Raw genomic sequence first — 25,611 nt, 5'->3', positions numbered from 1 at the left:
AAGACCAGTATTGTCAGCTCTGGATATGCTAGCAAATGAGCAGCAAAAAAAGACTATGAATGTCAACATTTTTTATGTAAGCAGGCAATTAGATATCATGGATATACAGCAAGTCAGGTGATTGTATGATTTACTACCTTGTCTTTGTGGCAAGATGTGGAACATCTATCTCCAGTGAAACTTCTCCTCTAGTGAGTATGTTTAAAATATCTTTAAACCTGTAGAAATGAAAGGAAGTTAGAAAGATGATAAACCCAAGAGAGAAACTGCTCTTCTGACTGCTAACTACTAGGCTTTAGGCTGGTTTCAGTCCTCAAACACAGACCCCCTCAACTTAACACTAACAGCTTCTCTGGTTGTGCTACTGGTAGTTAGCAGGCAGAATAGGGAAGATGCCAAGGTACCCCTGCTATTTTCAATAGTTTTGGCTAAATATTTTCTCACATGATGTCTCAAAGGTAGTAGTTGCTGGGGCAATCTGGCCTCTAATGCTATCTGGAGGAGAGCTGTTGGATGGCAGTAGTTGCTGTAAACTAGCAAGTAGGTGAATAACTCTTCAGTTTAGGGCTTTTATAACAGTAGCTCTAAAACCTCTCCAACATGCTTATTTTTTCACTTAAGTTTCTTTGCCAGATGAAAAGAAGGCATTTTTCCAGTGATTGTTGTGATAGCGTTAAAGTGAGTTTTACTAACCATCAGTGTGTAAGCAAAATCCATTGCTCTCCGAAGGCTACATCCACCCTATGCTTTTTTTGCCCCATGCTTTCTATAATTGTTGGCATGATTCTAGTTCTCCTTTTAATAGCAAGGGAAGGATCTCTCAGTGACTGTTATTTTAAGTATTAGGCCATGTAAACTCTGAGTAAGGTGACAAGATGGTTAAAATGCCAACAGCTGCATAGTGTCCTGCCTACATTTTATGTTCCTGTTGTTATCACCAGCAACACTGAATCAGTGCTGGATGTGTTACAGAATGAGGGGGATAAAAAACCCTTTATAAAGCTTCCCTGACATTCAGCAAGAATGGAGTGTATGTTATTGGTCTAGTTAAGGTTTTAGCTATTTTTAGGAAAAACACATAATTGACTTTCCAAAGTTGTGATGGTTATTAAAAATCTTTTAATTAATAGATAGTAATTCATGGTCACTAAAACTTCCTCACATTGTGTATGTCTTTTCCATTTGAAAGGGGATCTATGCATTTCAATTGCAATATTTTCCTTGTGTGATTGGAAATAGAATTAATACTGTGGATTTTGTACTTCATTGAACAGATTTATGCCATTTCTCTCAAAGCATGAGTCAGCATTTTTTTCTGAGAATGTTAATAGATTAGGAGCAGTATGTTGGACCATAGTACCACCAGCTGTTTGTTTTATTTCTCCTTGTGGTGTCATTGGCTTGGCATTAATTGTACAGTTTTCATCCCACTGACAGTAGGAATACAGAATTTTTTGTGCCATTGTTTTGACACTCACAGGTTTATAGATGTCACAGGCATTCTCCAAGGAGAACATTTTTATTGATCAACAGCTCTGCTGAGACTCTGTGTTGTGTGTTCTTCTAATACAAATGTAGTTAGGACTGCAAGGGATCAGATGGGTAGGTCTTCCAGCATACGCAGAAAACTTATTGCAAGCATTACGTTAGAACCTGGGACTTGTGAAGCTGATATGAAGACTTTTCATCTTACAGGGTTAGTACATGTTGGCTACGGCACCTGTGACTGCTGGTGTTGTGGAGGGAATTTATAGAACTGGGGAAGGCTAGTGAAGAGATTGCTGCATGATGAATTTGTGAGAGAGGGAACTGGGCAACCTTACTCATGTCTTAGGACCACTTAGAAACTAAGCTTAGGCCAGTGATTCACATGAGTAGTGGCAGAATTACTTTTGATTGGTATTAAACGGTTCAGAAGGGTAGTGGCTATCTTTGAAAGGGAAAGAAAAGAGAACAATGGCTATTGGTTCTTTCTGGCAGATAAAGATCACCATGTTGTCTCTGTGAAATTCCATGCAAGGATAGTGATCTTACGTATATTTAACTGGGGAGAGAATCTGCTTATTCACCATCTTTTTCGTTTTCCAAGAAGAATGTGGCTTTTTTTGTTTTTTAATAGCTTTGCAGCTTAGTCAGCCTACAAAAATAATGTGGGGAATAAAATTCCTGTTTCTCTCTAACGGGAAATTTGGTAAAATTTGAGCTTTTTCCATCATCCATACTGCTAATGTTGATGGGCTGCAGGAGTTGGGCTGACAATATTTCTACTGCACTTCAGTCTGCTGTTTTCTGAAAATCTCAGAAATTTTAGATCCATACTGGCAAAGCTATTAGTGATATTATTTTTTTGCATTGTTGTCTGTCCCCTTTTTTCAGATGGGAGTGAAAGGCATGTAATACTTTTTCAAAAATACTGAATGATGATGTGGAAAAACTGTTGCGATGACTTGTTTTCCTAAAGGCAGCAGTATTCATGACCTTTGGTCTTTATGCTTGTGGCTGAGATTTCTTTCAGATGTGCCATGTGATTCAGCATTATTTCTTTGCGCTATCCCTTTTCATTATTCTAAGGCAGTGTCAATTTTTGATTTTGTAATAAAAAAAAAAACATTGAGTACGTACAGGTCAAATAACAAGAGAGAACTTGAATATCCAAGTCATTATTATTGGGGTGGAAATTGTGAAAGTATATAGGCTTGGTATTATAGCTGAGAGAAGTGCCAGCAAAGGAATGAGATTTACATTTGGGAATGACCTTGAGCATTTCCTTTTCTCCAGATTCCTTAAATCTGGAGAGGAAAGTGACGGCTTTGAAAGCACTTCCGTGTTGCTGATTTTCAGCATGGCATGGGTCTCCAAGGAGCGCTTCACTTGGCATTAAGGCAGCAGCAGAATGCTGTATTTACAGCAGTCTTCATGTGGGGAAGGATTGAGGTTTCCAGCTGAAAGAGAGGGAACAGTGACCACAGAGTAAAGGCACTGTGGAATTACTCACTTTTAGCCTTTGTTCCACCCTTGATGTGATAAGGTGCAATCCATGTATGGATGTAAGGTTACTGCTATCAAGAACAAAAAATAGATGGCTTCTTAAAGAAACAAATTTACCATGTGAAGTTACTAATTACACTTTAATGATAGTCAGAAGGGCAAAGAAGACCAGTGTTTGCATAAAGCATGATAGGCATATTTTAAGTCAGGTCTTGCTCTGCTGTGTCTTGCTTCGTCTTGCTTCGTTCCCAAGCCGCACTCCCTTTTTACTCTTTTTTTTTTTTTTCCTTTTCTTTTTTTTTTATCTGTGACATCTGCTTGGAGCTTGTCCCTCCTGTGATACCATACTACTTGCAGCTGTTCAGACCTCCAGCTCTGAGCTGTGCATGGGGTGCCCTGAGCATACGGCCTTTTTGATGTGTGATAAAACAGAACCAAGCCACTGGGGGTATGGAGAGGGAATGCAGCAGAATATCAATAAACCTGTTCTGAACAAAGCTGCAGCTCTGTGGTCGAATAGACATTTCACTGAAGTGTCAAGTAGATGGATAATGTATTCTAATTAGGGACTGACTGATACCCTGGAACTCAGAGACCTTTGGAAATAAGATCCAAAATGCTAACTATTTTTGCATTTGTCATGTATTTTGTATTTGGCATTTGTTTAATGCCTTGAAACGTATTTGTTGCAGGAAGCTCTTTACTGAGCTATGTTTTTTTACATTGCAAAAACTTTTAGCTATAAAATTGCTTATTGCCTGTTTTAAGGACCTTTGAAATTTGTATATAAACCTCTTGAAGTTTGCTATACATTGTTAAAATACAATATTGTGTTTAGTGCCTGTTGCTCAGTATGTGATTTTGAGCTGTAGTGACATCAGAAGCAATGGTTTTGTGGGGTGAGTTTTTTTCATTTATTTTGTTTTAGTTTCCAAAAGTATTGCACTTGGAGTGGAGAAAATGAGCTAGATTTGTAGTTTGTGTAAATTGGCATAGATTTATTGGCTTCAGACCTCTGATGCCATTTCTCCCCAGAAGAGGATCTGGGCCTATATGTATGTTGTACAGGCACAATATATTCAGAACTAGTGCTGAAGTTCCTAGCATACCGCTAAAAATATTGTGCAGCCTTGCCTCCTGCATGTCCCAAGGGATAAATTGATTTCTCAGCACCTGTGTGACCTTAGACAGCGGTTCATTCTAATTCGATAGAGCAAACACTGAGAGTGGCAAAAATGGCTTGCAGTTACTTGAGTCTCTTATTTTCCACAGATATCAGCAGGATGACATGTTCCTGAAACCAGGCTAATTAAGGAATTTTAAATAGTCTACTCTATTTTCTTGTATAATTGGAATGTCCCAATTTCCTCCTACAGAAGTCATGGAGATATGTTTCCCTGAAATACTTCTAAAACCTTTGGACCCCATAGTGACAGAGCTTCAAATTTATGTGGGAGATGATAATGATTGCTAGCTAATGCAATATTAAAATATCTTCTTTATTTCAGTACAAAGATGGTTTCCAGATTTATTGTAGCATCACAAAGTTATTTTGAGGTTTAGGATATAGTGACCAGGGACGTGTGTGGTTAAGCGACTAACAGATAAATTAGACAAAGTTTAGAAGATTCAGACTTGAGATTGGGAAGTGGATTAGATTTCAAATATTGCATCACACAGAAACTGAGTGAGGCTGCAGCTCTCCTACGGTATTTCACAGATCTGTAAATGTTTTTTTAAAGATGCTCAATCCAACACTTAGTTGGCTATAACAAGGACTTAAGGGAGCAAAAGGCTCTTTTTTTCTTTTTTTCTTTCTTTTGCTCTGTTGCTTCATTAGCTTTGGGAATGCTGGTTCCATTACTGTGAGTTTTCCTGTATAATTTAAGGAAATAATGAAAGCGTGCATATTTTCCTCAGTGTTCTTGGCATTAAATCTGTCTTTAGATTTGTTTAGCCTCTTTTTTATACACAGTGTGGGCTGGTATCCTTTTGAATATTTCAAAACTGTAGAAATTGTTTTGGGTTGTTTTTGTTCAAGATACAAGTTTCTTTTTTTTTTTCTTAAGACTGAAACATGAAAAAAAAGTCATTGCTACAATACATAAGGTCCCATTGCTCTGTGGCAGTGGTATTAGTGCATGCTATTTCACAAAAATATCAGTGCTCCATATTTGCTTTCTTCTCTCACAAGCATCCATAACAAATACTGTGCTATTGTGAGATCAGAATGAGGTAATTTTTGTGCAAATAGCACTGATATTTACTGCTAATTTTTGTATTTTCTCTTCCAGGATCAGTAACTGTTTCATGGTTTTGTTCAATAGGGATGGATTTTGGAAGGCTTCCCTGAAAATCAGGAACAGGCATGGATGCTGCAATCATCTGGCATCATTCCTAGGCATGTTGGTAAGCAGTACAAGGTTTGTGTGATTGCATACAGTAGGAAAGACTAAAAGTGTTTCTCCCCAAAATTCCTCAATAAATTCAATACCGATACTGAAGACATCAGAGTTGATGAGACAGCAGAATATTTCAGTATGGTTCAGATTCATTCAAAAACTTGAGGTAACCTGTGAGACTTTAAATCCTGTCTTTCACATGTGAACCTTTTTCTTCTTATGCATTAGAGTTTCTGTAATTTTTTTCTGTAAAAAAAAAAAAAAAAAAAAAGACCATTCCAGCAAGTGTCTCTGAGCAGCTATATGTAGCTTTGCTTCTGTCCTAGGAGTGGGTCCAAATTTTCTCTGACTTCAATCTCTAGAAATCAGCCATTAGTGATCCTCAGACAAAAACAATTCCTCATGTACTAAATACAAATTCGTCCTTCTGTTGAATTAGAGAATGCAAACTTAGCAAACTTTACTCCACCAAGTGAAGCGGAAACTTCATGATTTTAAGCTTGACCTTTCAGAGTGTGGGTGGATTCTGAGTTGGTTTGAGAGGAACTTTTGTTTGCTGGCAAAGTGCTGATAGACAAGACCTTGACTGCTGCTCTTGCTATCTAGAAGCAGCCAGTTGTCTCAAATTAATATAGTTAGAGGACCTACTTAGAATGTAAGAAGTTATTACGATTGTGTGGAATACAGTGTAAAATGATAAATGTAGAGCTTGCCAGTGGATAGTGAACAGAATGTTAGCGAACTTGATGAATTGTCACTTTGGATTTGATTTGGATGAGATTCGACTGTTAATGAAGAATTCAGAATCACTGCAATAAAGTTAGGCAAAAATGTTTTATGTCTAGTACTTGCATGTATTTTTAATATAGCTAATAACATCTGAAGTTGAGTTTTGCTCACAATTATATCTGTGCAACCAAGACCTGAATGAGAATCTTAAAGCTCAGTATGTCTAGTTAATCAAAAAGAAGATTGAGAGGAGATGAGATTTACAGTGTATGAGTACCTTAATAGGGAGAAAAGTGTCTGAAAGAGCTATTTGATACAGAGAAGAAAGTCATAAGAAGAACTTGTTTGAAACCTGTAATCAAATGCACTGAAAATAGTAATTAAATTACAGTGTTTAACTGTGAGGATGATTAGCCAAAAGCAACCTAGGGAACTGACAGATTCTCCATCTTTTGATGCTTTCTAATCAAGTTTGAACACTTTTCTGTGAGGTTATAAAAAAATAAGTTTCACTGGTTTCACTACCAAAGTACCTGGGTGAAAAGTAATTGTTAGAAGATAACATATATAGAAGAGAATCAGTCTCGAGTGATCTGTGGGTACTTCCATTCTAGGCTCCAGATACAATGTAAGTGAGGGAGAACCTTGTTAATTGGTATGGTTGACGGGGACAGCTAGTACTCATGGGTACTGGACTGGATTAATGTGTATTTTGTCCCACTATACTGTTTAGGAGGTGGAACAAAATTCTGATTAAAAGTGAAGTAAAGTACTTGCAGGTAAAATACTGGGAAAGGAGAATGAGGCAAATGTGCTTGAAATACATTCATCCATCTTTAATACTAGGATACATCTAAACAGTTACAGGAAATCAAGTAACTAACAAGAGCTACACTTTTTTCTTTTTTCTTCTTTTTTTTCTTTTTTTTTTTTTTTTGTTCCTAGTTGTGCTTTATGCTGCAGATACTGTGCTGATTGAGAGGAACAGTGGGAAAAGGCTTGATCCCTTCACAGAAGGTGCAGTATGTGTTTGTTCCTGATCTCCACTAGAAACTGGAGTGTTGCTTGGTCTCAGAAACATTGTAATACCAGTGGGATTAAACTTTAAATCCCATTAAGAATGAGTAGGAATTTATAATTATAAATTTAAACTGTTTGGAAAAAGTTGATATTGCATTATTTTCTGTGCTAATAAAATATAGGCAAATGTAAAGCTCAGTATTGAGCCTGCAAACAGTAGACTACGGCAGTACAGAATATTTGAAGGTTAGATCTGTCCATATGAGCTTACATTTTGCTATGCATCTTTGCTAGATCCTGTTTTTTTTTCTGAGGTGCAGGTATTGCTTTTAGGTATCTTCCATTAAATGACTCTTATATAGACTTAGCTCTATATTGTCTGTTGAGTATCATTATCAATCATCCATCACAAAATAAAATCCTGACATTGCTCAATAAAAAAATCACATTGGATGTTTTAGGAGTGGAAGTAGGAGGGACGTTCTTAACTAAAAAAAAATGGCTTTTATTTGCTATAAAGGAGATTTGCTTATCAAAGGTCTTGCTTAAGGTTCAGTCCAAGAATTTGGAGAGCTATCCCCAGCTCCTGGTTCCTCTTCATCATGCTGTCTTCGCTACATGGGTGGGCAGTTACCTTGGCCACTTCCTATCTGTGCATCTGCAGAGTAATAGCTGTCAGTACAAGTAGCGAGGGAAGTACACAGGTTATTGCTTGTGCCACAATATAAAGCTTAAACAAAGACCTTAATTTTGTTTAGGAAACCTTTTGGAGCTGAGCAAGACCTATTAAATCATCCTCTTAGTTCCTAATCAGTGTCTAACTTCTAGAGGTGTACCATACGACCTTTGGCTGGCCAAGTGATCCGCTGGTACAGCAACGTTTGGTGAAACCAGAAGATCTATCTGAACAGAAGATGTCAAACAAACTGCTGGAATATCACAGAAACTTCCCTGCGGTTTTCCAGATCTACCAAAAAGTTTTGAAATCGATCAATGCAGACCAGCCTTCCATGGATGTCCTCTCACAGGGTAAATATGTACTGTTATGGCAAATCTGATAGTTGATAAACTCTTATTTGAAAGATAGTTCCTAGCTGTTAGAGACAGTTTGTAGGATTAGGATTAGTCAACGCAGATGGCTCCCAGCTGAGTTGTGTTCTCTCTAGTACAGCGTTTGGGCTGTTCCTGGTAATTATTTTACAGGACTAGAGTAAGTGCAGGTAACTGGAAAGAAAGTTCCAGGGTCCTGCCAAGGAACAGCTGACTCAGTAGAGCAAATGTCACGGTTGTTTCTGCGAGAGTCTTTTCTAAAAGGCTGCATTGTGGCTCAATTGTTAATCTCCCAAAGGGCTAGTACCTTCCACAAGTCTGATAACAAGAAGTAGGAGTAGTTCAAAGCTGGTAACATTTCATTATTTAAAAGCTGCTTGTGTTGGTAGCTTTTCTGTTCAACAATTCTTGTTTGCCTTTGCTTGACTGTAATGCAATCTGACTTTTAATGTTGATTCTTCAAGAAGAGAATAAGGAAACTGCCAGGAAGACCAATTGATAATGTACTTTGTAGCTGTCAGTCTGTAGATGATCTGTTATATCCCAGTAATTTTGCATCTCAAAAAGGTCTTTTTTTTTAATAACAAGTGCTGCACTTTTAAGATAAACAAGTAGGAAGTTTATATTCTGAATTTACACATTAATTACCTCTAAATTACTTAATTAAATTTAAAAGTTCATATCATGATTCATAAAGAATTCATGCCTTGAATTGTAAATAAAAATGTGAGTGCCTGAATATTAATTATTATTAATTAATAATGTAGTGAGATAAATTGAAAACTGGAATGAAAAAATCCTCTCTAGATCTTTTTTCTGCAGTGCATCAAGCAGCCAGATTTTTTTTTTTTAAGAATAATTAGATGTGGAGACTGTCTAGGGGATCATTACTCCTAATTAACTTGGTTATTTACTGCAAATTAAGCATCATTTGTAAGCAGGGTGCTTTGCCTGTAATGTTTGTGCTTTTCAATACACTGGGTTATGGAAAATGTTCAGAATAACTAGAGCACTCCTTGGGTAGCTGATACTTGGTTTTTAGGAAATTATGCAGCAAACACACTGTTTTCTCTTATGCTTTTCCAGGTTTTTTGTTAAGTATTTTTATTGCTACAGATAGAGTTTAAAAAGAAAGAGGAGATCTCTCATCAATATTAGTATAATTATGGATTGTTTCATACAATTATAAAATTTTGTAAACTCTTAAACTTTAATGCAATTATTGCTAATGTATGCTAGGATATGTGACAGCAAATTCAGTTGTACAGTGTAGTATCCCAGTACAGCTTGTGGCATTGGAGAAAGAGATGGATACAATGCCATGTGGTTGCAGTTTGAGTTAGTTTCTCAATACTTTAGGTCCACTATCTAGAAATAGCAGGGCTGGAGTTTGCTGGTGATGCTTCTTTATTATGAAAAGATTTTATAATGATACCAAAGTGTCTAGCAGAGGGTCCTCAGGAAAATTGTTAGTTATTATACAGCGATGTGTTAACAATGGTAGTTAAAATACTGATCCTTATGATGTTGTCCATCAATCCTTTTGTGGTTTTTTTTTTTAGTAAGGGCTTACGATTCATACAAACATTAATGTCTAAGCCTGTCTTATTTTTTAGACTAATTTTATTAGTCTAAATTTTTAGACCATGTTATTACAAGGAGTCTTTAGTCTAGAGAGTCTTTTATTTGAACTGAAGATGTCTGGGCTAATACTTAATTGTATCCATTGCAATTACAGAGGAAATCAAAGCCTGTGTAGGTGTGCCCATGCCGCTTTAATCATGTGTAACTGTGGCAATCAGGATACGGTGGCATACCATAGCCTTGCTATTTGAATCTATGATCCCTGGAAAGTTTGCATAGCTTTTGCTGAAGCTTGAGCTGCTCTCCTCACTACTATTGTTAGCCGTAAAAGGGGCACGGGTAGTGTGTTTGGTTATGTCCAAATATGATCCTAATTTGTCCTCACTGCAAAGCTGTGTCTTCGTTTAGTTTCTTGGTGATCTATCAGGTTCTCTTTCGAGACTGTAACAAAGTTCAGATCTCTACAATACAGCAATGTTGATGATGCTTCACATGTCCTGTGGTCTTTCCAAAGTTCTTATAATCTGTAGATTGACCTGAATATAGTATTTCCTATACGATACAAAATGTAGAAGAATGATGTCCAGCAAACAGAGTAGAATTGGGCAGAGAAGCTCAAATATCCTTTACATGTTATGCAAAAATGGACAAAAGAATAAAATCATACTCAGTTATGTGTTGTCAATGCCGTATTGTGTCATGACATCCTATGCTACATGTCTATAATATTGTAATTAGGAGTCTGTAAATCACACACACAGCTCGATAAATGTCATATTAATTTAACATCCTGAGTTTTTACACTTAAATATTTGTTCAGAAACTGCAGAAAGTATTAAATGTAATTATATCCCTCTATAATTTGCATGGTAAAATTGTACCTATCAAGCAAAAATTACTTCTGCTAAAAACAACATGGTAAAAGAGCAATTATTAATTGAATCTGCTCTTTAAAATGGTTTGACATCTACCGATGAAAGAAAGTACAGGAGTGTAATGATAGTTAGATTTCTAAAGTGCCTCTTAGTGTAAGTTGCTGACATGACAGTTTTATCAGAGTCCTGATTTTGGTTGGAGTATCTAGATGTTTCAGTGATAAAATAAATGATGATCAACATGACAACCTGTTTTAAAAAAAGAGAGAAGTTAATCAATGTTTTGGTTTTTTTAAAAAAGAAATAGGATATAAACTGTATTTCTTGCCTTTCTCTCATGTTCTAGTTCTTACCTATGTCCAAACACGGCACCGATCAGCCGCCCCCTTTACACCACGGATTCTCTTTTGTGGACCCCCAGGCAGTGGCAAGAGCCTGCAGGCAGCACTAATAGCTCAGAAATATGGTGTTGTCAACAGTAAGTTCTCAGTAAATATGCACTTTGCTCAATTCCCCCTTTCTCTCTTTTTGATCATTTATCTTTTGCTGTCTGACTGTCTGTCTTGTTCATAAAATTTCTCTGTTTGTCCATTGCTATGGATGTCAAATTTTTGAGGGAAGTGAAAAGTATTTCAATGAAGAAACACAAACCAATAGACCATATATTCTGTGACAAACCAGCTCCCAGCTCTGACGTTTTTTTTAGTCATCATTTTTTATACCCTTTACATCAGTATTTTTCTATGTGTTATTCTTCTGTGGATCAGTGGATCATGGGTAATGTCTTTGCAGTTTCAGCTGTCTGACCAAAATTGGGGCACTTTTAAAATAGAATTTACTCTGAACTTTAATGAAGACTCAGTTTTTCTGCATTTGAAGTAATGTATTAGTAAAGGAAGCAATTATTTAAAAGTACATTCTCTTTCTTTTTTAAAGGAGGCCCAGAAAATTCTATATGAGGCTTGTTCATGGTTAGCATGCTGATGTTAAAAAGTCCTATAATATGAATACACAGCTTGGTGATAGGATCAATGCAATATGTGTCCATGTTCTATAATGTCTTCTAATAGTGGAGTAGCTACAAATTATTTTAAACTGTCTGATATCTGTAAAACTTGCTGAGTAGTCATATCCTCTTTGTTAAGTAAAATGCAAGTTTGTTTCATTAATATTCTTACAATGTGTACCAAATGAAAAAATCAGAATTAAGTAGGTAGTTATTTTTTATCTTTGGGAGATTCTTTAATTAGTGGAACTCACTTAGTTGTCCATAGCGATGTGCCAGTTTGCTAGTGTCTTCCCTGAACTCCTGGTGAAGTCAAAAGATTTCACTGAACCTGGTTTGGCGTTACATGTGAATAATAACTTCAAGATCTGAGCGGTATTGTTTTCAATTACAGGTTTAGTAGATCTGCTCAGAAAAGGAATAAATTTTTTCAAGTTCAAACTTGAACCTTCAGAAAAAGCCATATGCTTTCCATATAATCGTTCCAACTAATGGCTAGATTGTAGGTTTCTGCAGTTCCATTAAAGGCACAGAAACAGTATGAAACTGTCTCCCTATCAGTTTGGGGTTCTAGTTTTAGTATTTTTGTATTTTAAATCTTTATTATTATTTTAGTCTTTAAAAAAAAAAACATGAATATGACTAAAATGATATCCAGTGAACTTAAAAAAGATAAATTTAAATTATTTAAAAATCTATATTACGATACAGGTAAGTACAAATAAAATTGATAGAATGTTTATGCTATCAGTTATTTTAATATTGCTGTGTTTTATAATTTCATATTAAAAATAAATATTTGTAGATTTATTCAAAGCTGTATTTTTAATAATTGTGTAATTGGCTTAATGAAAAATAAAACATGTTTGAATGTGTTAAAGAAAAATTAACTTGTTCTCATGTTTCTGAATTTTTTTTTTAACTTTATTTATAAAACTGCAAGTTTGAGAGTGTTTTCATCTAGGTCAAAATTTGCATTTTTTTTTTTTTTAAGTAACTACTATATGAGAGAGTTGCAGCTCTTTTTACTAAATACCATTACCAATGCTTTACCCATATGTTGAATTTTAAGTATACTGTAAACCAAATCTTAGAAGAATTAAGTATTAAAACAGAGTCGGAAGACCATCATTTTTCAGCATAGTATTCAGCATATACTTAATTTCCAACTAGGCCATTGAGATTGAAGCACAGGCTTAAAAATTTAATCCTATGTTTAAATAGTCTCATGAATTGGATTGAATTTAGGTGTATACATATAAGTTGTCTTAAGTTGGGGTCTATGCACTGAGTTTCTGTTATGTTTTTATACCATTTATTGTGAATATGGATTTGCTTCTCCAGGACAACTGGTGGCTGTTAAAATTTGTGTTCATCCCTTGTCACTTAAACATTAAACTTCATCAACTTTGTCCAAGAAATTTTACTGTGGAGTATTCTTACTCTTGTTTGCCAAACAGTGTGCTTAACAGTGATAAAGGAGATGAAAGGACTTGCTGCTTTTTCCATTAAAGTCAGTGCAGCTGTTGGTGCTATTGATTTCAGAAAAGGTGGAATCAACTTACGATTATTAATTAAAAGGTCATGCAATAATGTACAGAGTGACTGTTATCTAATATTTACCAAAACTGAGTTGAAACCAGGACTTGTGATGTTGTGGAACCTCTCCATGCCTTAGTGCCCTCTCTGTAAAATAAGGGTCAGGACTGTTGTATCTAACTCGCGTGGGGCAGTAAGACTCAAAAACTTTGGTCAGAAAGTGGTATCCAAGCCCAAAGTAGCAGTATTTCATGTACAACTGTCCTGACTAAAACTTTAAATCTGCATCTCCTGGTGTTCTGTGTATTTGAAGTCAGTGATAATGTTGCATTAGCACAGTTTTTTAAATATAATTCTTACATGATCATTAAACGATCCAGGGAGTCACTTCCTTGAACTGCATATTATCCTGCACCTCCAACAGTGCAGTTCAGATGCTGTTGAGCAAGTGTAACTTTATTCAGTAATTATAAGTTTATAAAAAGTGAAAACCACTAGCAATCCCTTGAGTTATTATTTCAGAAACATATTTGATTAATATCTTTCTCTCTCTCTCTGTTTTTAATATGTTCTTTGCCAAATGTATTCTTTTTTATTCAGTATTCTCCCCTGCTCAGTCTCCTTGCTTTTTGCTCTGCTTGGCCAAAAAAGAAAAAATATCCTAACAACAAACCCCAAAACCCTACAACTTTTATTTTATTCAGTGACCTTATTCCAGTATGCAGCTTCTGGGTTTTTTTTCTTTTCTTTGTGCTTCCTTTTTAAAATTTAACCTTGTGTCTTTTTTGTTCTTCCTTCCTGTTAGTTTGCTGTGGGCAACTGCTAAAGGAAGCTGTTGCAGACAAGACAAAACTTGGAGAACTGGCTAAGCCTTATATTGACAATGGATACCCAGGTAGGGCACGTTGTTGTCTCATTACACTGTAGTTACAAATTTGTGGCGAAAAATAAATTGTGAGTGAATTTTTCTTGGTCAGATTCTAGTCTGAGTTACATCACAGTAATCTGGAAGTTGATTAATTCCATTCATTACATGTGATTTATAGCACTGCATAACAGAAGTTAGATTTCTAAGCTCTTCGATATCTTCAAAGCAAATAGTTCACTGTTCCAGTGAAATTCAGATTTCTTGTATACATTCCAAAATTTGAATTCCATGTTTTTATCTCTAAATCAAAATCAAAATTCTGATATAGATGTATAACTTTAAAATGTTTAAACTGTTATTTAAAGCACAGTATTGTGTTTCATTTTTATTTCAAGTGGGCTATAATAAAGACTCTGCTTTTACATGTGGATTTTGACTTTTAGAATGTTACTGCAGATTGCTCTACTTTCTTGCAAATATTTTAAACTTTATTTTTAAGTTTCTTTGCACTTAATTTCTATCAGCATTTTTGGTTGTGGGAGGGGACTACCACAAAGAATAGCTAAGCATGCTTTGCTCTTGGAAGTCTCTGCAGAGATTTCAGATAAATCATAAATACTGTAAGCTCCTTAGGGCAGCAGCTTAATCTTACATGTTTGTTAGTCGTCTTGCACAAGGATAGCTCTCTATATGTGGTGGGTGTTAAAAAATCAGAAAAGATCTGTAGTTCTAAAGGATAAGTTGTATTTCAGTAGGGTGGAAGAATGTTTGTTTTGCAAAATTACAATGGCCTGGAAGAGGAACTTTCAGTCCTGTTTCTGGCAACAGGCCAAATGGTTACCAATGATATAAATATAAAAAGACAATCTTGCTGAAGATTGAGAAATCTCGGTTAAGCTTCAGTATTAACGGAATTTTGAGCAAACCCCCCGAGCAAAGAGAAATCTTCATTGTCTTTTGTTTTTGGCAAGGAAAGTCATTTGGTGAAGTGGAAAGCTTGAAAGTCCCTTTTTTTGCACAATAGCTTAATTCTGAGACTGAATTACACAGATCTGAAAGATGAGCCTGTAAAATTAACTGAGGTTCCCTTGATACCATACCAAGAGATTCAGTACTTTTCTAAGCATTTCAAAAAGACCTTTGGCAGACTGCAGCTTTGGGTATTCTGTCCCTCTGTCAGTCACTTTGTCAAGCCACAAGGTAATACATTTTAACTCTAAACTTCATCTCTAGTGAATGGATTGCATTTATTCGTAATACAGTAACTCGGCTAGTTCAATGCATTAATTTTCTGTGGCAGCCGCCATATTGCTGGGACTAGGAGCTTATGTAGGAGCCATGGGAATGGAAAGCATGAATCTCTACAGCCTGAAAGAGAGAAGCTTGGTCCTCTGTAACATAGGCACAGAGATCTAGAAGAGGATTTTCTGATTTAGAGATACTGCTAATCAGAATGGCCATTTAACTCAAAGGCAAGAGATCTTAGCATGTATCAATTGCAATGTATCCTAGATTTTTATGTATGGAAATAACTTCTTCACATGTATAGTCTGTTTGACCTGAATGTGGCTACTTGTATATGAAGTCTAACTCACATGTGGAGATCATTTTAAGCTCTGGGCCTGTGTCTTTTTCATGGTATCCGTTAATTTTAGAATCTTATGTGTATACTGTAATTTCACTTTCTTCTCCTCTCTGTGAAGTAGAGGACAGCCACTGTAAATACCTCGTTCTGTAAATTTCTGTTATGGCTGAGGTGGGAGTTTGGATGATCTGTTTATTCAAAGATAGGTCCTTTAAGAGCTTTCTTTACTAAAATGCTCTTTGTGTATTTTATAAACTTCATCTTAACCATTAAAGTTCCTTGAAGGAGACACCAAAAGCATTCCCAGTAGAGTAAAATAATTGCACAGATTGTAATTTTTAGCCAGTCTTAAAAATATGCACATCCTTAGTCCAAGGGAGCTGCTTTCATTTCAGGAAAATGAAATTGAAGTTGTAATTCCTTTCCTCCTCCAAATTAGAAATTATTTCAGATTTAGATTAATTTTTTTAATATAGCATGCAAGGATAAAGCTGTACAATGCTTCTGAATGTTAATGGGAATCATAACTATATTTCTGTGCATTGTGCTAAAAAATTCGCCCTTAGTTTTTGCTTTTATGCACATATATTTTATTTGGTGGGACATACTACAAAATTAAGGGCTGAATAAAAGTAAATATTATGTAGCAATAACAGAAATAATAAGTTCTGTCATTTTGCTAATCCTCCTCTCCCAGGGATAACAAAGAATGAATTTACATTAGTAAACACTAACAAGAATTCATTACTGCCCTCACAAGAGGCTTGGAAAAAATGAAAGAACATAGTGTACTGAAAGGAAAGATGAGCAAAAACTCCTTACTGTCTTGCTACAGAGTTACAACCAGGTTAATACAAAGGAAAGATTCTCATACTATTATTGACTACTTTCAGTTTCAAGAAAATCGCGTTTATTGAATAGAGTTAGTTTAGTCAATAGCAGACAGTGTTATAACTGGAAAAGCAATTAGAACTCAAAATTTTCATTGCATTTCTAGTTATGTACCAAATAAACGTAGTTGTTCCTTTGGGCAAGGAATCGTGCAAGTGATATTATCACAGAATACCCTGGAACCAAAGACAGACCATGAGAAATGTTGTGCTCGAATCATTACTAGTCAAAATGAAAATAGTGCCATAAAATCTTGAGGGCACACCTCATATATTCTTAAAATGCTTGCCCTGGGGACTGATCTCAGTGTGGTTTCCCTTCTTGTGGACACAACTGATTGCATACAGTCAGTCATTTAAGGTATGCCAATAGGGTATGTTGTGGTGTCATAAAAAGGCTCAAAAACCAGCTTATTCAAAGCTAACTCATTAGTGAGTTATTGAGGCTGTCCACTGTTTATTCTGTTCTAGTTCTGGTTGACTAACTCAGATGTCGTCTTGGTTTTAGGATTCACAAACGTGCTTTGTATTGTTTTTTCCTGTAATGCTGCTTCATGTATACAACATGTATTTCAAGAACAGCCCAGACAATTCTATTATTCACCCCAGAAGGCAACTCAGTGCATTCCCATTTTCTGTATTTTCTAGTGTTTGCTGTCTCATAAAGACCTTATCTCTTGCTTTATCAAACTTCTCAATTTTGTATATGGTGATTTATTTTGCTTAACGAAGGTAGCATAGATATTTTTGAGCCCATTAATTTTTTAATTCCCAGGACATTCTAGTCTACAGTTGGTGCACACTAGATATTCAAAAATGCATTTTCAGTGAAAAGTTCAGCAACCTGACTGCTTGTTGTCTGTCATAAACGAAGAGTTGTTCCTTGGACAACCAGTCTGAAATGCACAGACTTTTCCTTTAGGATATTGTGGTTTTCACTGAATACTAGGCAATTATTGCTAACTATACTCTGAGCAGAAAATTACCAGCATTGGAGTCTGATACCAGTCTTCTGGTCACTAACTCCAGTTAGTTTAAATCTTGGTCAATAATGCTAAATCTAGCACACACCATTTGCTTGGGCAGCCTAGGACGACTTCCATTTGGAGTAAGAGGTGGTGTAGTGGCCAGAACCCTTCCCTAGGCAGCAAGACAACTCACGTAAATTAATTAATTCAGTTTGATTCCTTCTGAAATGTTTTGCAGAGACTGTTCCATAGACTGGTCCTCCCCTTCTAGTAATTCAGGCTATGGACAAATGATGCATATGTAGATAGCCCACTCATAGACCCCACTGGCTTGATGAAGACCTTTATGCAGAATTCGTGTCCCCAAGTTGCTGTAATTCGGAGGACAGCTAGACTGCATTCTGGACCTGTCTCATTGAAAGCATGGGCACGCATTAATTTAAAGTTCCATCTGCAGTATCTACGTTCACCATTTTAAAGGTGTCTGTCAGAATATAATACCCTGTGAGGAAAAAAAAGAAAACCTGCAGAAAGCATTTCTGCTTCCCACCCTCCCCCCCGCCACCCCCAAATGTCCCTGGTGTTTGCCCCTTGAGATGTTTGCATTTTATTAATGAAAATAGAAGCAGACGCATTTTGGTGTTGGGGGCATCACAAAAATAGGAAAGGTCATCATAGCCATTCTCTCTGTTCAATTTTCCGTGTTTTCATGGTGAAATAGCATGGAGTGATCACTGCTAATTAATATATCTGTTTGCAAGGCTGCAATAAATGAGCCAAGAAAAGTGAGATGACAGGAAAACGGCATGAAGAGCGGGGGTGGGGGGGAACACTCCCAAATCAGTAAGATTCTGCTTTTCAGCTGGGAGTACTGTTATGAGTTTGGGTAATTGTTTTTTTCCACCAAAATGAAGATTCAGGTGGTAAAGAGCTGATTCATGGAAGACAGGTAACATTGCACTGTTTGCAGCCTGTTAGAGTTTAACACACACAATCTGTGTTGTTTTTTCCCCTTCCTTTTTCTATTTTTTAAGCAGTAATATCTGAAGCTGTCCCCAATGGCAGTCTGCATGTGGGGGGTAAAATCTGGAATTCCCTAATTTCTCCTATTTTCTAATAAAAACTATTACTGTACAAATGTAGATTTTTTTTTCCCCCTTATTTTAAATTGGAATGGTTTTAAAGGGGTGCTTTTTGGTGTAGCCTCTGAAAGTTGGGGTCCCCTGGTGATTGTTATCACAGTCTCACTAAAAGCACTTGGGGTTTTTTTTGACATCAAATTAATATTCTCATCACTAAGTGTGAAGTACAGATTTGACAATAGAGGAGCTTCCTCTTTGTTAAAAACTTGCAAAGAGTTTCAGAGTTGAAAGGCTGAGTAAATCTTTATATCTGAGGAGGTAAGCTTAGTGTTATTTCTTGTTTTTAACAGCGCAGTACTGGCGAGCTGCAAGCTGTCTGAACGTTAGAGAGAGACCCTTTGGGAGCTCCATTGGTTTTCAGCAAGTCTTTGCATGCAGTGTGTTTGTACTAGCTGAAGACAGCGCATGGCTCTCTAAATAATTTACAAGTTGATTAATAGACTCACATGGGTATAATTAGAAGAGGGAGAGACAGCAGCTACAGTAACGGGTACAGTGCTTGGGGGAACTAGAGACTTTATTTTTTTTAAAGAAACTTTCTAGGGTGCTGGGCGTTTGAAGATAAGTTGGGAAGAGCTCAGTGCCTCTTCCCTTTTGAAGTGGAAATAGGACAGTTTGAATCCGTCGAGTTTAATTTTTCACAAGCTTTAGGGGCCCTGCAGTGCAACTCCCTTTTTATTATTGAAAAAAACTCTCCATTTTTCTTTCATTTTTCACACACATGCAGACACACGCACACATACACACAGAGCCCAAACAATAGCTAATAAACAAATTGATTTTCTACTTCATTTCAGTTAGTTTTATAATGATGCTATATGTTCACCTATATATACACCTCAATCACAAATATACTGTGTAAGGTTACAGAGGTATTTATGAATACACCATACTTTAATGTATGCATTTTTAAGAAACCTTCACCTCTGTTTGACAATGCTTTTGAAGTAGCTCCGTTTTTCAAGTCAAACTTTTGACTTTTCCTCTGGGACTGCTACAAAGGTTTTTTTTATGGAAAATAGGTAGCAGTCTTTTTTCTTCCTAGGAGAAAATTGGTGGTCAAGAGAACAAAATAAAATTTAGATTTTTTTTTTTTCTGGTCTAGGTGTCTATATTTTAATAAAAGATGCAAGGTTGTAGAATAGAAAGTTTTATATGAAGGCATATAGGCAGTAAGTTGTCATCTTCTTTCCTGAATTTTACTTTTTTTATGTGGTGAATCACTACAATATGATACATTAGAGTCCCCTTTTCCTTTATTTGAAAATCTAGAATATATTTTTCTTTATTCTGTACAACATGCAATGATCAAAACTGCTATATCTGGCTAGCAGATATTCAAGGCTGAAGTAACACTGGGGAGATTCAGTCTACAAAGGTATTTTTAAAGGCCACCCCATTTAAGAGTTTAAAAAGAAAAAAAAAACAACCAAAAAAACCCCCCCAAAAAACCCCAAACAAACAACAAAAAAACCCACCCCAAAAACCCAACCCTGGAAGCTAGCCCAGACAAAATAAATGTGATTTTATTTAAGAGTCTAGTGCAGTTGTTTTCTGGAGCAATTGTGATAATCAGTCAATTAGTGGATATGGTCCTGCCTATGTAAATTTTGCTAGTCTCCTGGTTTTGCCGCAGTATTCACCATTATTATTGTTACTGGAGTATTGATAGTCCAATATTACGCATCATAGCTCACAGGAGTAGTGCTGCTGGAGTCTGTGGGTTTGCATGAGGGAGGGGGTAAAACAGGTTGTAAGTTTAAAAGGTATCAGATGCCCACAGTTCCCGTTTTTAGTCAGCGGGCATCATTGTGCCCCACCAAAGTCCCACAAACCCTCATGGATTTGAGTGCAGTTGTGGCCCTTGGCTGTACAGGACCTCATGCTTGTCAGGGGCTTTTAAACAGCACAGCACAATATAAATGCTAAGTATTAATCTTTTCTATTTATTTTGATCTTCATTGCTGATAGTCATTGTTAAAAAACTTAGAAATGTGGTGTTCCTTTCCTGGTACTTTTCTTGTAGCACTAGGTCCTCAGTAAAGGGCTGCTGACTTGAATTCTGTTTGTTTTTCTGTTTGGAGTTTGGGATGGGGAAATCACGTGAGTTTTTATAAGACAACTGGAAGGAAAAGCATGTTGCATATTGGCAGCATATGGTCTTTGGCGTTTAACATCAAATTCTGGCTTTGGCTCTATTTCACCGGGTGCCATACGTACAGAATCAGGCTCCTGTATGAAAGAGACTTTTTTTATGACAAGAAAAACTTTTGATAGCTTTTGTGTATCACTTTACATTTTTGAATGTCTCTTTAATGTGGCTGGTAGGTATCAGGAGGAGCAGCAAGGGGAGAGACACAGGACTGGGCAGCTGATCCCACTGTTGGGGATCTAGAGTGCGTGCTGGCACCAGGCGTCACTGGTAAGGCACAACAAACCCTTTAACGTCCTCTCTTCTCATCACATGGTGAATCAGTATTTGGTATAGAAAGCCAAGATGTTTTTCACCATGTTTATCCGACCAGATTTATTCTTTTTCTGAATATTATCACTGACAAAAAGGGGTTTGTAGGCCAAATTCTGCCCTGTCACAAGCCCTGTGTTCTTCAGTAGAGCTGAACTAGTTTAGAAATAAGAAGGAAATAGGGAACTTGGTTGATAATGGAAATGACATGTTAGATGGGTTAGAACTGCAGTTGCTGTCTTGTGTCTAGCTGTATTCTCTCTGCAGAAGCTGAAGGGGTAAAAAGAAGTAGTGCAAATATACATTTTGTTACTAGATTTAGAAACTTTGAGGTTAGCAACCTCCCTGTGAGGTAATTCAGAGTAGCTTTTGTCTTGCAGGTGGGTAAACTGAGGCAGAAAACCTAATTCAACTCGAGCCACACCGCAATCAGTGAGCGAGTGTGGATGGGAACCCAGGTGTGTGGATCTTGACCTTAGTGTCAGCCCACTAGATCATCCTGTGCCTCACTGATAGCCTGTGCCATTAGGCAAATACACACAGACACTGACAACATCGGAGAGGCTATTTTTAGGGGAAATAAAAAGAGTGTTTGTATGCTGGATACTCAATTTGGACTGAATTTCCATTGCTAAATCTGAAGATGCCACTGACAGGTAAAGCAGTGTAAGGAGCTGGAATCTTATCTAATCTGTAAATGGGATCAGATGTAGATTCCTGAATCTCTGGCTTGATAACTGTGAGAAAGCATGATGCGCTCCTTTAATATGCATTTCTGAAAGTCTTGATTTATCATGTATCATCTGATTGATGATTTGGGATCGTACCTGCTTTAAAAATGTCATCACTTCCTCTTTAATACAGCTAATTTCTACTTTAAATTACTAAAAACCTCCCCCCTCCCCAAAAAAAAAAGAGGTACTAATATATTTGAAGAAACAAAAATATTTAGAAAGTGGAAATGAAATATTTTATCATTATTTATTTTACTGTATTAAAATAATTATTCCAGTTCTTACAGGAAGCCATTCTCAGCAGTGCTGTATATGTAAAATGAGTGAGTGGAGACTGTATTTCCGTGTAAATTTTCCATTTGATGAAATTACTAATTAAGTGTGACGGTACTTTGCAAATGCCACGTCAATATTGTTATTTGCTATGTTGCCTCTTCACTTGCCGGCTTCACGTTACTTCAAAAACCAGAAAACCAGAGATGCTTTCAGGTCCTCCGGGACAGCCCGCCGGTGTCCCTAGTTAAGGAGGACTAAGCGGACTCCGGAGCGGTCTCCGTTTCCGTGAATTACGGAGATTTCGGCGGTTGGAAGTCCCCGCCGCAGCGGCGGCTGCTGCCCGCCGGGCGGGTCCCGGCTGCCGCCGCCCCGCGCTGCCCGCCGCGCCCGGCAGGTGGCGGTGGAGAACAACCAACCGGGGCGGCGGCGGGGAGCGGAGCGGGGCCGGGCCGGGCGCAGCCGAAGCGGCGCCGGGGCTCCGCGGGCTGCGCGCCCGGGCCTCACCCCAGCCCGCCGCCAGCAGGAAACGCTCCCCTTCGCCTTGCTGCATCGGAGCAGAAACGGGCCTTTTCCTCCCGCCGCCGCCCCCGTTTGCGTTGAAGACACACTTAGATTATTTTTTATTATTTACAGTAAGCGAAATTGGCTGTACGCTATGAAATGGAAAAATAGCCCGTTTTCACAAATCTGGTGTGTTGGCAGGATTAAATTAACCTACATGATGGTAAATCACTATTAAATAATTCCCAAACACATTAAAAACAAACCGATACAATTTCTGAAGACCTTCAGGTGGGAAGGAAGTAGAATACTTCTCTGAAAGACCCAAATAAAATGACCCATTGTGAATAATCCAGAGTTTGTAGAGCAATAAGATAAGCAAATCTCATGCTTTGCTAAATTTAGGATCGACAGGACAATCCAGGAAAGTAGCCTTTGGCAGTAGCTTATACTCAGGGCAAGATGTTAACTGTCAAGTACTGGGATCAAGCCTCAGGCATCTGAATTAGCTGTGAAAGTCTTCAGACCTAGCTAAAAAAAAAAGAAATCTCCAAGATAAGGATAAAGGGTAAATGGACGATATTGTCAAAAGGACCTTAAACCTTTTACAGCATAAAACTGACAGAATTTATATCTGCAAATGCATTTATGCTGTACTTAGAATCGAGGTTTTATAGGTTTGGAGAAGTGAGTCAATACCCTTCGAAGTCTGTTTTAAAGGGAAATATATGGAGGAGGAATCAATTTAAATATGATAATTGTATAGCTTGGAGCACTGACAGCATTGAAGCTACTGGAGAATAGTGCCCTATAATCTCTCAAGTAGTGTTTTTGCCTTTCAGACTGTGCCTTTAATGTTCTGTTACTTTTGTCTTGAGCAGATGGTATGATTTTGTCAACTGGTTGCCTGATATGGTTTTCTATTAGTCCTGCAGATCTGTGAGTTGGGTAAGAGCTAATAGACCACACTCCTATGAGTTTCATGAGGAAGTACTTTTCATGAGAAGTACCTTATACTTGTGAAAACCTTTGAAACTCTGGGAAGGAAATTTATTTTTTAAATGGTCTGCTGGAAGGTGCTGATTGTCAGCCCTGGAGACAGAAGATCTCTAGGTGTCCACACAGCAGTTCCAGCATGAACAGCAGCATTTTAAGCCTCTGTTCCCTGTACCCTGCCTGATCATACCTTTGAATTGATCACTTCTTAGGTCCACAGCTGCTAATTCAACTGCATAGTCTAGACCATTTACATGGTTGAGACAAGCTGGGAGATAGAGGAGATATGGTGTGTGGTATTGATGTTAGGCAACAATGTATGGATGAATGAATTACACTTCTATCTGGAGCTGGTTGTGGCCTCATTCTGCCATGTATACCATTTCCGAGGTTCACTGTGACCTTGGTCCACAGCTATGTACAGTGCTCTCAGCACAGGGTATCACTGTAGCTCTGCAGCATTACTTCTGAGGGGTGAATTTTACTCCTATACCTTGATTTCTCACCTTAATAGAGATGTGCTCCCACATTACCTAATCTGGATATCTCTTTGTAGCACATTGTAATTTTTACAGGAAACTTATCTTTGGACTTCTGTAATGATAAAGTAAAACCTCTCTAGAGCCTCATTCCCCCAACTTTCAGAGTTGGAAACTCACACAAGCTTATGTTGAAAAGGAATTGATTATTCAAAGCTCTTGTGCTTCATAATCTACTTAAAACATGTAGATTGACTGTCTCATCAGAAAAGCTCTAAATTTTACTTTGCTATATAGCCCGAGGGGTGATGTGCTTAAGGCCAGGAGATCTCTGGCTACTTACTTACAGACTGTGTGCCCCTCCAATTACAGGTTATTAATTTGCCTTACATTCAAGAGACAGTTCCATATGAGTGAAAAGGAATACGATACTGCAGCATTCTCCATTACCTACTCTGTCTGCACCACAGCAAAATAAGAATATACTGATTTCTTTCCTCCTTTTTTCTCCATTTTTTTCCCCTCTGGTCTGTGGAAGATGTTTTACAGTTTTAATGCAGCTGTTTTAAGTGTGACTGTTCCTGTTCAAGGGCAGCTGATGTACTTTGTAATGCCATTGAACAGCCAACAAGCTATGTTCCCCTATTGTGTTGAAGTGATAGGTATGTTTGCTAATCAAGAGGAGAGCAGAGCTTGCTGTCTGACTTGTTTATGTTTTATTTCTCACCATCAAGCTTTAGAGGGAGGCACAGAAAATATGGAAGCATCTATATTATTCAGTGATGTATATATGTACATGAGCATAGAAACAATCTGAAGTGTATTGCTGATATCTTCTAGTCAGTCATCGTTGAAATTAGCAAGGTGTCAGGGTTACCACGTATGCCCAGTATTACTCAAAAAATCCCAGACCTGGCATGCCATTAGATACATTGTTAATTAATTGTCACTGCATCTTGTTAGATTTTTTTTTCTTGTGAGTGCTTCAGTTTTGTTCAAAAATAGCGACCGAAGTAGAGGATTTCAATCATCAGCATTCACAGAAGGCCTATGGGAAGTGATCAGATTGAGGAGATGCTGCCTGGTTCCCATCACAATTGCTTTTTAATTTTCTTGTAGGCTGTAGTGTTTCTCCTTCCCATATGCGGGATGGCCCCTGGAACTGGAGAATCTCCTATGATCTGCTGGAATCTCAACAGCTCAGTATACCACTTATTTCTCTGTGCCATTCCCGGGGCTTACAGCCTCTGCCCTGATTCCCTTTTCATCTCGCAGGGATGTCAGCTCCAGCAGAATCCTACCTTAGCGCAGTTTTACTCTTGGGTTTGTGGGTTTCATTCAAATCTCTTGCAAAGCTGTCTTTAAGCATTCTTAAAATGTTTCAAAAAAACCCATGTAATTTGGCATCTTTGTAAATCCATGTTAATGATTGCAGTAGGAATCATGATAAAATAACATGCATCAAGACAGAAAGTTTTTAGTGCTGCAGCCAGAAATTCAAGACTATCAGGAAAA

At 37.4% G+C, this 25,611-nt stretch overlaps 1 protein-coding gene across 6 annotated transcripts in view; it reads left to right on the top strand.

Moving 5' to 3' along the window:
• The window catches only part of AK8 (adenylate kinase 8), a 73,014-nt gene that overhangs the window by 16,660 nt on the left and 30,743 nt on the right, over positions 1-25,611 (top strand). For all 6 annotated transcript variants that reach the window (XM_075170618.1, XM_075170619.1, XM_075170617.1 and 3 more), the window contains 5 exons: positions 5,316-5,397; positions 7,065-7,136; positions 7,968-8,168; positions 10,995-11,126; positions 13,999-14,088. In XM_075170618.1, coding sequence (XP_075026719.1) covers positions 5,316-5,397; positions 7,065-7,136; positions 7,968-8,168; positions 10,995-11,126; positions 13,999-14,088 — 577 coding nt within the window. The remainder of the gene's footprint in view (positions 1-5,315; positions 5,398-7,064; positions 7,137-7,967; positions 8,169-10,994; positions 11,127-13,998; positions 14,089-25,611) is intronic.

This window comes from Calonectris borealis, chromosome 21 (genome assembly GCF_964195595.1).
Source record: "Calonectris borealis chromosome 21, bCalBor7.hap1.2, whole genome shotgun sequence".
Classification (NCBI taxonomy): Eukaryota; Metazoa; Chordata; class Aves; order Procellariiformes; family Procellariidae; genus Calonectris; species Calonectris borealis.
This window is presented reverse-complemented; position numbering and strand designations above follow the sequence as displayed.